This window comes from Pongo pygmaeus, chromosome 5, assembly GCF_028885625.2.
Source record: "Pongo pygmaeus isolate AG05252 chromosome 5, NHGRI_mPonPyg2-v2.0_pri, whole genome shotgun sequence".
NCBI lineage: Eukaryota > Metazoa > Chordata > Mammalia > Primates > Hominidae > Pongo > Pongo pygmaeus.
This window is the reverse complement of record NC_072378.2, coordinates 116,187,428-116,198,769: the sequence shown is the minus strand read 5'-3', so window position 1 is coordinate 116,198,769 and position 11,342 is coordinate 116,187,428. Positions and strand designations below refer to the sequence as shown.

Here is an 11,342-nt window from a genome sequence, read left to right as displayed (position 1 = left end):
AAGTCACTGAGGTAACATACTATAAAGGCATTTATTTATTCCTTAGAAGCAATCTTGTGTAATCCAAGCAAAGCTGTGATTGGAAAGGTAAAACTCTGGGCTCAAGATTGGTGATATCTCTGCCCTCACTCTGGGTCAGCCAGTTTTGTTCCTTAAGCAACAAGAACAAAATTTCTGCTGGCAGACATTTTGCCCACCTGTCTATAACTACTACACTAATGGTTACAAGTCACCAACCCTCATGCCCAGGCCATGAAAAAGCAAAACTGGACTCCAATTCTAGGGAACTCACAGAATGACCCTCGTGGCAGGCATGGTAAAGGAGAGTATAGCAGCACAGCTTGGAATATGGGCAATTATAGCCATGAAAGAAGCACAAATAAAAGGACCTCTGAAAATGTAGTCAGAACCAACTTTATAATAATATTTAAGCTCAAATTAAATCCTAAGTAAGATACACAGCAAAGTACCTACTTTCCAGCTAATTCACTAGACAAACATAGCTTAACAAACACGTATTAGAAGGCCCCTCTTCACAATACTTACCCTTAAAAGCTGACATTTTATAATTGTGTTGTATAGCAGCAACTATATCCTTCCAAAAATCAAATGTTTTTTGACCATTGTTCTGCTGAAAAAATAATTCCAAATGTAACAAACGCAATAATCCAGTTTTTAAGCATAGTGAACAATGCTGGCAAACAATGACAATGCAGACAGTCCCTGACTTAAGATGGTTACACTTACAATTTTTTTATTTTATAATGGTGCAAAAGTGATGAAGATTCAGTAGAAACTTAACTTCAAGTACCCATACAACCATTGTTTTTCAATTTCAGTACAGTATTCAATAAATTACATGAGCTATTCAATACTTTATTATAAAATAGGCTTTCTTTTGATGACTTTGCCCAACAGTAGGATAATGGAAGCCTTCTGAGTATGTTTAAGATAAGCCAGGTTAAGCTATGATGTTCAGTAAGCTAGGTGTATTAAATAGATTTACAGTATTTTTGACTTAACGATGGGTTCATCAGGAAAAAACCCCATCATAAGTTAGAGAGCATCTGTATTACTATATTCTGATAGAAGTTTATATTTTACAAAACATAATAAAGTTATCATTCTTCTAAATGCGATTTTAAAAAGAAATCTTCCACGAAAATCACTGCTACATATACATATACATATCACTAAATATTAATATAGCTCATATAGCCCAAATAAAATAAAAATTTCCACTCATTATAAAGTCTAAAAATTATAGAATATTTTTAAACACAGCAAATTCACAGTGTTATATAATTTCTGGGATATCAGAATGTGTTATATAACATACTATGGCATCAATGGGACTAAGAAGACTGACGCCCTAAAACCCCAAAAGCTAGTTACTTTAGAATTCAGTGCACACTTAACCTGAATTTCAATATGATATGAAAGAGCTGCAAGTCTCAATAGAAGAGATGAATGAGGTTCCAAATCCAAAATGTAAATTGTTTTCATTAAGATTTTTTTTTAATCAGAAAGCAAATAAACATTACATTAAAATATACAACCCTATGATCCTTTGCTTCCTTGGAAATGTTAACCAGTGACCTATCTAAACAAAGACAGACTACTAGATATTTATATCTAATTATACAAGCTCCAAAATATTTAAAGACTGATACACTTTCCTTGTAGTAACTACCAAATGAGAAACTGACTCCATCTTGTGTTATTAAGATTTCTACAAACATACCCAAACTATTGCTCAATGGAAACTTTCACAACACATAAATGTAATTCTGATTCACAAATAAAGCATTACCTGTGCTCTATTATCAAAATGATAGTAATTATTATTATTATTTTGAGACGCAGTCTCGCTGTGTTGCCCAGGCTAGAGTGCAGTGGCACGATCTCGGCTCACTGCAACATCTGCCTCCCGGGTTTAAGCAATTCTCCTGCCTCAGCCTCCCTAGTAGCTGGGACTACAGGTGCACGCCACCACACCCAGCTAATTTTTGTATTTTTATTAGAGACGAGGTTTCACCATATTGGCCAGGCTGGTCTTGAACTCCTGACCTCGTGATCCGCCTGTCTTGGCCTCCCAAAGTGCCGGGATTACAGGCGTAAGCCACTGTACCTGGCCCCAAAAGTAGTTATTTTTAAAAGACATATGCATAAAGGAAAGTGATTCTGACATATAAATCTGTTTTATGTTCATAGGTCTTAAGTCCTAAGGATAAACTGGTATAACCAGAGATCTATTTAATCTTGACATACAGTACAAAAGAAAAAATTTATATTCATTAAATGATGCTCAAAATGGTGAATTTTTAAATTTCATCCAATTTTTCTGCTTTTATATTATTTAGAATGCTTAAAGACACACTGAATTTTCTTAATCACCTTTAACTTTTTTATTTTGCTAATGAAACTATTTATTTTGCTAAAGAAAATGTTTTGTCCAGATCCAAGTTCTGTATTTCTTTTCTTTTTCTAAACTTTTGCCCCCTCTGCTGGAGAATAGGTTTATTTTTCCTGAAAGAAAAAAAAAAAAATCACTGCTATTTAATTTTCCAAAAATATTTGAACCAAATTCACCATGTTTTTCTTTCCTGGTCAGCTCTGAAACCACAAAGAAGAAACTAAGCAAAATCACAACTCAGAAGCAATATATAATTAGGTCCTCCAATTTATGACTGACTACATATCATAGTTTTAAAAAATGAGTCCCCACTTACTTTTGTTAAATAGTCCACCACCCTGGCACACAGAAGAGCTCCTGGCAGGTCGAAGTAGTTGTCGTAAAAGTAATACTTTCCTAAAAAAGAACAAAATTTTAAACTGGGAACAACATAATGCTGCATGTATGTGAAATACTCAGGAATATGGCTGAAGGGACACTAGATTTTGTTTAATTATCTGAAGAAGCCTCCATTCCAATTCAAAGTAGCACCATTATTGGCTTTCATCGTCTTTTAAGAAAGATTTAAGCTCTGAGGGCACCACAAGAAAGTTAAAATATGATATCTAGAAGTTAAGCATTGTATTCGAAGATATTTTAGTCATCTTAAAGAATGTAAAAACTAAAAAGAGTATATGCAAAAAATAAAATAGAATATGAAAAAGCCGTATGATGTTATCTATGTCACTGAATTTCAAAACAATCAATTTACCTGACCTTGGAGTACCATGAAGTGCTCCACACAATAGTGCTTTTTCAGATTGGTTGGCTGACCCCTCCTAGAGTACTGTATTCTATTTTTATGCCATTTAAGACAAATTTCAGTATAATGTGAAAAAAACTGGGGTGATAAGTAGAATATAATCATGCCATGTGAAGACACAGTGTGCTTAAAAACTGTAGAGTATACGACAGGTACATTCCAAGATTTTGTGGAAGAGAGGGATTTGGTTTATTCTGTATGACCTTAAGGTAGAATTACATTTGAGCCTTCTTTGGCACATGTGACTTTTGGATCTGCTGTCCCTGAACAGACACTTTTGATGACCCATGTCATATCCCCTTGGCCTGCGTCTGATTCCAGCCACTGCTATGCTAATAGCACCATCCCACCTTGGCACAACTGTGTCGATTCTCTTTCTCCCAAAGGCTCTGGAGCCCATGTGGCAAACTTCACACTTAGAACAGGTTCAGGAACCAGTAAAAGAATGCCCTGCTTCCTGTTCCATGGACAGACAACTCTGGGAGGTATTCTCTGCGCTTCTCCTTGGAAGTCCCAGTGGAGTCCAGCAAGCATTGTTCCTTCTATGTCTTATCCTCTCATTCCTTCACTCCTGACTACTGGGATCAGGAGTAACCACTCTGCTTTTGAGGGAACCCAACCTCATACAGTTCCCTAGAGAACACTTGATACAAAGAAGAATCGAACAGAACCAATAGGTAAAGCCAGATTTTACATTAATAATAATGTGCTTGAATACACCATTATAATCGCCTGATTTTGATTCCCCCCATCCTCTCATTTGTAAGCTATGTATATGAGGTTATGGAACACACTTGTCTTGTTCTTTAGCGTTGACTGGGCACAGTGTTCAGCATATTCTAAGCACTCAATAGATGTTTGCTGAATGAATGAATGAGTAATCCAATAATCAAATAGATTACTTTGGAATGCAGAAGTATTATAAGGAAATTAGAAGAAAACCATATGCAGAAGCCAGGGTTCTGTTCCTCTGAATATTGTTTTCTGCCTCTTACTCCTTCCTGTAAATTTATTTTAAAATGTATATAAAAAAATCAAAGTTTTCTTTCTGTTAGTTCACAAAATGGCTGTGCCAGTTTGTGTCCATTCCCTTAGTTAAAAATATTTTGGTTGATACAGTCTTCCTGTTTTTCATTTTTTCACAGCTTGAATTGTTAGGGGAACCTCTCAGGCTCTTTTTAATTCCTAAGAAAGGTTAGGATGGCTTTGCCAGTGTGAAGAACCAGTGATCTGGAAGAAAAGGAAGACGATATGCCATGTGCTTTTCTGCCTCTGCTTTGCTATGCTGTAAGACTGTATGACACTCCAGGACTCCCAAGACTTAGGACAGTGGGCAAAGCTTCCCAAGATTCATTAATCTGCACTTTGTCATATCGCTTGGCCTGACACTAGACTGATCCAACTTCATGGCCAGCTGTCTCAGGCACTGTTGGAGCAGGAAGCATCCCAGCATTGCCAGTTACATACCCTTGCTTTTCTCCTCCCATTTTTCTTCCTTTGTGGGTACTAATAGATGAAATTCAGTCTAAGAGTTGAACTATCGATTTTGAGTAAGGGTTGAGTTCTAATTAAATAATTCAGGGGGAACCTAATGAGAAGAGCTCATTGGTTTTCACCCACAATGCAAGAGGCTAAGGTCATTTGACTGTTGAACTTGGGCTGAATGTCCGCTGTGTGGACACAAGGGCTTGCTCAGCCTTGAGCTGTTAACTGGGCCAGGCTGCTTGCAATGCCTCACCCAACACCCAAACTCTGACACTATACCACATGAAAGCTTCAACGTCCACCTCTTGTGTAGAAGAGACAGCTCATTGCTAATGAAGTGATTAGTGAGCCCAGTTCAACAAAACAAGCCTCTGAATCAAGATCAAGTCCTATAACGATTAAGTTTTACACAGAGAAAAACTGCTCTTCAAGAAGCTACTACCAACCCTACTCCCTTTGTCTTAGTGGCCATGGTAGAATGGCAAATGAAGGACTGAGGGGAAGGGAACAATTTATGTTAACAAAGCTTCTTCTCACTTCTGCAAAGGTGGTATTATCTCCACTCAAAGATGAGAAAACTGATGCTAAGAGTGACTTAGTACCAGAGTCACTTTATCCAGCAAATACCAGAGCCAATATGATCCAGGACTGTTTGGCACTAAGCCCCTTGTGATTTCCACTAGACCAAGCTGTTTCTGCATAATCTACCATTTGGGGAAGATAAGTTCAAAGGGATTTGCTCTCTGGAGATCAGCTGGCAAGGAACACTGTTCTTATGTTAGGTCAACAACCTAAAAAGAGATTATCAAACAAGTTGTCATTAAACATCTCTACATCCCTCAGTGCTTTAAATTTCCTAAATGTACTGATAGGGAATGTACTTTACAACTCTGTTCTTAACTCTGAGGATTAATATACTTAAAGGTAGAAGAAAGCTACAAATACAGAATCAACTGGAGTTCCTGAAAATAAAGGACTTATTTGGCAATATTTACCAAAATTTTAAACCTGTATATCTTTAGAGCAAGTATACTTCTAGGAGTTTATCCTAGATATATGTATGAAAGTGCAAAATATACACTCATGAAAACATCACCACAGGCTTGTTTGTAATGGTGAAACACCAGATACAACATAAATGTCCATTGCTAGGAGCCTGATTAAATATATCATGATACAGGCACTGAATTGCAGAGCATCCCAGCATTTAGAAGAACTAAGTGTACCTAGTGTGTGTGTGCTGATGCCAGAATCTCCAAGATGTAAATTGAAAAGAGCAAGGTAAACATATAATTCCTTTTGTATACCTTTAAAAAATAGGACAGGAGTTGAAGACAATTACTCTTCCTTCTATTCATTTCAATAATATTTAAATTTTCTAAACATGTGCTGAGATTAATATTTAATGTAAACAAACTTTACCTGAGCTGTGGAATCACAGGCCATTTTTTTCCTTCTTTCATACTTCTCTACATTAAAAAAAACTCATATTATTTTTTAAAGGCATTAGCTCTCCCTCATTTTGCAAAAACAATGGGCCTCTATTATGTGTCACAACCTGACCACTGGGCACCTGGATGGGAAACACTTCCCTAACTAACCCAAGTAGGAACAGATAAACTCCCGGGACCATCCTCAGAAGGCTCCTGACCAAGTAAGTGCCAGATGAAGCTACTGATTCCAAGAGGTAGCGCTCTCTAGTGGGCGAAACAGTGAGTAAACAGATGTGTCTTACTGAGTGAATGCTCTTTTAGCAGCTGGGTATTTTATTCTTTAAAATACTCCGGATTCTTAATGAATTTCAGAGTGAAACACTTAGCTATGTGCCTGGCTTTTCCAGGAGAAGGGAAGAGCCTGTTTACACGTGCCAACATCTGGAGAGACAACAGCAGTTCTTGACCATCATTTGAGTAAAAGGCTTTCCTCCCATCTGACTTGATAGGTATACAAAGGCATTCTATATCTAACCCCAATGTGAAATCTTAGTTTCTCCTATCAACTAATCAAGAGCACTCATACTTCCTGACATTTTCAGCTTGCTATAAAAACAAACAAGCAAACAAAACAAAAATATCTCAAAAGATAGCAAATGTAACAAAGCAAACATAATAGGAACAAGGAGTAACTGCAGCTATTTTCAGGTTACTGTATTCTCTGAAGGAGAAAAGGTGCAATTCAATACTGTAGTGTGGGAGAAAACTGCAAAATGGTCAAAAAAATTAGAACAAATAAAAAAACTAATAATTAGGATTTTTAATAAGGTCTGTTTATAAAAACATTTAACTATTCCCTATTAATTATGCACATCTATGGCTATAAATCATTTCTGAAAAATCATTTCATGTTTACCCATGGTGAAACTCTTAAAAGGCGGTAGAAAATAAAAATAGTTAAAATCATCTGGAAAACAGGAAAATAAGAGACAAAGGCAGATGATACTAAACTGGCAGTAAGGAAGATAATCATAGAAAATAGGAGTGGTAGGTAATGTGAATGCGTGGAGAAATCAGAGATGGAGAAAGAAAAGTAAGGATTGAGGACAAAACAAAACTAATAAAGAATACAGGACAACTAAGGATTGTATTATTCCTAAGTGCTAATCTTTAAACCAGAACAAGTACAGGTAAAAGGAGTGCCAATAAAATCTTCTGTGAACAGTATTTTGAACCATCTGCCAAACAGAAGTCAAATACACTTGGAAAAAATACATCCTATTGCTATAAAGCTGAAGCTGCTCCCTTTGGCATCCTGCCCAGCAGGGGAAAGGGAGGTCTTCGTCCTGACATCAAAGGTTTAGGGTACAAAACGAACAGGGAGCGGATGGTGGAGCTGCCTCATTTGAGTCATACCTGAGCGGCAAGCCATTCCAGTGTCCGACAAGAAGTGCTTCCACTCTTTCTTGCCATATGCCTCTGCCAGCACCTCTGCAGTCATCATCTTCGTGCCATGGCTTGCCCTGATTTTGAGAGAGGATGCACATTGCTCAGTAATGGTTCCCTTGAATGCCTCTTCCTCTATCATTGTGACTGTTGATCCCTGTTGCCACTGGAGCTAACAAATACATATGTATTTTTTCTGTTTTCAACTGGGTGCCTCCCTGTTTAGGATTCTGTAAAGCATTTCTATGGACAGCTGTAGCACTTCCCCACTTTAATCCATCAAGTAGCAGGTGATTAGGAGATACTCACTCTGAGGCCAACACTGGATAAGATACCACCCTTTTTTAGAGAAGTTGTCATTTAACTATACAAATAAGATGAACATACCTGGAACAATTAGAAAACAACTGTGTGGATTAGTGGGAAGCTGGTTCTGGCAGCACTAGAGAAAGAGCAGTAGGTACCAGAGTCAAAGCATGAGTCCACCGGGCCCATAGGAGGCACAGGAAGCACCTGGCACCCACGGGTGGATGATTGTGAGCACGCAGGACTGTGAAGACAAGATGAGGAGCAACCTGTCCACTCAAGGACACAGCATGGCTAAAACCACATAGGGAAATCGAAGAGGAATGTGGTAAAACAGAGCAACATGACAAGAAAGTAGGTATTTTCTGTACTCAAAATACTGCTTTTGTCCAGTTAAGAGAATCCTATGCTATAGAGAAATATGGTAGTTCCCCCCTATCCAGTTTTGCTCTCCCACAGTTTCAGTTACCTGTGGTCAACCTGGGTTGAAAAATACTAAGGGCATAATTCCAGAAACAAACAATTTGTAAGTTTTAAACTGCATACCATTCTGAGTTCTATTGTTATATTTTATATTTTCTTACTGTATCTATTAAACTTTATCATTGGCAAAGACATAGTACATATAGGGATATGTACTATCTGTGATTTCAAGGAACCACTGGGGGTTTTGGAAGATAATCTCCGAGGATAAGGAGGGACTACTGTAGTTGAAATGTTAATGTAGTTTATTATAGGAACCAGTTGAAATGTTAATGTAGTTTATTATGAGAAATTATAATGATTGATAGTATTATTCTCTTGGTATTATAATGTGGCAACAAAATAATATGAAGGAAAAAATAAATAAAATAAGAAAAGCAAATGGGGGAAAATCACAAATGGGCTCGTTTTTATAAAGGGGTTAACATTTTAGAAAGCTATATGTAAAGATCAAAGAATCCTGAATGGGAAATATGATCAGAGAAGGAGTCTACTATATTGGTTGAAAGAAAGCATCAAGGAGGTATGCTAATAAATTCAGGAGAAACTAAAGATTAGCCAGGACTTGGATGGAGAGAGACAGACCTTGTAGGAGGGGTACTGGGACAGGGACAGAGAGACAGAACAAAGAGAGAAAGAAACAAAATTGTAGAAAGCTTTTCATTCTTTTAACTGTGGTTGAACATAGCCAAGAACACTGTGAGAATCTGACAGTAGAGTTAAAGGTCACAGACAAAGCTGGATTTACACATACCCTATCTCTCAATGCCTGAGAAATAAACATGGAAACAAACTACAAAATACCAAAGGTGGGGCTACACCTGCTCTAGTTAGATGCGCCTTAGGGGAAGGTTGGGGGAAAGTGTGAAGGGAGTTTACATCATGCAAAAAGAATGATGCATCAAAACAGAGTACATATTAGGGGTCTGGGAGTTCTCTCCTTTGATTCTGATCCTGTTTGTGTATGTAATAAATGGTATAGCTTCATGGCCATGTTGACTTGCCTGTACTATTAGTACTGGAGAAAAAACAGATGCTCCTCCCTGGTGCCCTGTGAGAGACAGAGCAGTGATAGCAGCTGCTTCTGGACTGCTTGTCATACCCTTAGCAACAATTGAGAGGCTGGGCCCACTCAGGGAGGAGAGAAGTAAAGAAAGTCAGCCTGGAGTGTGGGAGGAGGAAGACGTTGATGAGACTTGGAACAGTCCAGAAAAACTTCCAAAAGGAGCTAGGACACAACATGATCCCTGCATGATAGGGCCAAATTTGGATAAATGAAGAAAGAGAGGGTGGTGGGTATAGACCACCAACCCCTACCCAATACCCATTCTTTCTTCCTTAACAAAAAGAATCCCAATTTTATTTTAGGCAGCTACACAGTCAGCTAAAACAGTATAATTCCTGGGCTCTTTTGCCAGAAGGGGTGGTCAATGAGATGTAGCAGGTTATAAACTTTCTATTGTATGTCCTACAAATATTTCTAATGAGGTAAACTTAAAGGAACTAGACCTTTAAATCTAATGCTCACAAATTCATATTTAAATGGCTTAAACAATTCATACAAAGACATGTAGGCAGACAATCTGTCATCTGATTAATTAAAATAATCATATTTAACCCATACTGTAAGGGTCATATGCCACTCAGTAATAAAGTGTCTCAGAGAAGGTAAAGTTTTGACTTCACAACTAAGTTTTATTACCTGAGAACAGTGCCATTATTTGCAAGTTTAAGGAAGTTCCCATCTTCTAGATCCAATGCCAAACCTTTGCAACTGAAATAGGAAAGTTTGATTATCAATCAATTCATATATTTAGCTAACCTAAGAAATAACAACCTATATTGTCCAAACATAATGCTAAAAAGGGATTCTGCCACCCAGGGGAATATGTTAATCACACAAGAATATCTAAGAACTGTAAAATTAAATATCTATCACTGAGAAGGTATAAAAGGAAAATTGTTATATAGGTAAACAAGGACAGCATATTTAGTTTGTAAAATCTTTAGGCTTTTCAAAAGATAAATCTAAAACTCAAAAGAGAAAAAAAGAACCTGAACATCACCCCATGACTGTTAAAATGTACAAATATTTTCCACTAAATAAAACACACATACACACACACACACACATTTATATTCTACAAGTTAAGCACTCTGCCAGTCTTTCCTACACTCTAGAATTCGTCGCAATTTAGGTCAGGTTACAAGAACTTGCCCTCTGGACAAGGCATATTATTGAAAACCACTATGGCCGGGCGCGGTGGCTCATGCCTGTAATCCCAGCACTTTGGGAGGCCGAGATGGGCGGATCACGAGGTCAGGAGATTGAGACCATCCTGGCTAACATGGTGAAACCCCGACTCTATTAAAAATACAAAAAATTAGCCAGGCGTAGTGGCAGGCGCCTGTAGTCCCAACTACTCAGGAGGCTGAGGCAGGAGAATGGCGTGAACCTGGGAGGCAGAGGTTGCAGTGAGCTGAGATCGCGCCACTGCACTCCAGCCTGGGCGACAGAGCCAGACTCTGTCTCAAAAAAAAAAAAAAAGAAAACCACTAAAAGAAAGTCAGATACTAAGTTTTAGCTCCTTTACTGTAAAAGACTTGTGGGATTTGGGGAGAAAGGTGAGTACAGATTCATTATTATGAATAATAAAAGCAAAGTGGTATAATGGCTACCAAATACCAAGGGAATTAAACAAAAAATGACAGGGTACTTTAGAAGGATTATTTACTTTTGTTCAGGGTAAAATTTCCAGAGTCAGTAATTTCATATAGTAACATGTTACTGTTTCTTCCTTTTACAAAAATGATACATCAAAAAAGACTAACAAAATATCAAAAGAATGCATAGTAGATCAACATAATGTAGGTATTTTTCATGTGGTTTAGTACTGTTATTGATTTTATTTATTTATTTTTTTTGGAGACAGGATCTCATTCTGTAGCCCAGGCTGGAATGCAGTGGCAT

General features: G+C 37.6%; 1 protein-coding gene across 4 annotated transcripts in view; it reads right to left on the bottom strand.

Moving 5' to 3' along the window:
• NT5DC1 (5'-nucleotidase domain containing 1) overlaps positions 1-11,342 on the bottom strand; it is a 138,806-nt gene that overhangs the window by 121,113 nt on the left and 6,351 nt on the right. For 2 of the 4 annotated variants that reach the window (XM_054491776.2, XM_063666520.1), the window contains exons 3-6: positions 10,074-10,145; positions 7,553-7,659; positions 2,733-2,812; positions 547-631 (exon numbers count right to left, since the gene is read on the bottom strand). In XM_054491776.2, coding sequence (XP_054347751.2) covers positions 547-631; positions 2,733-2,812; positions 7,553-7,659; positions 10,074-10,145 — 344 coding nt within the window. The remainder of the gene's footprint in view (positions 1-546; positions 632-2,732; positions 2,813-7,552; positions 7,660-10,073; positions 10,146-11,342) is intronic. The other 2 variants (XM_054491777.2, XM_063666521.1) reach the window with 1 other exon arrangement.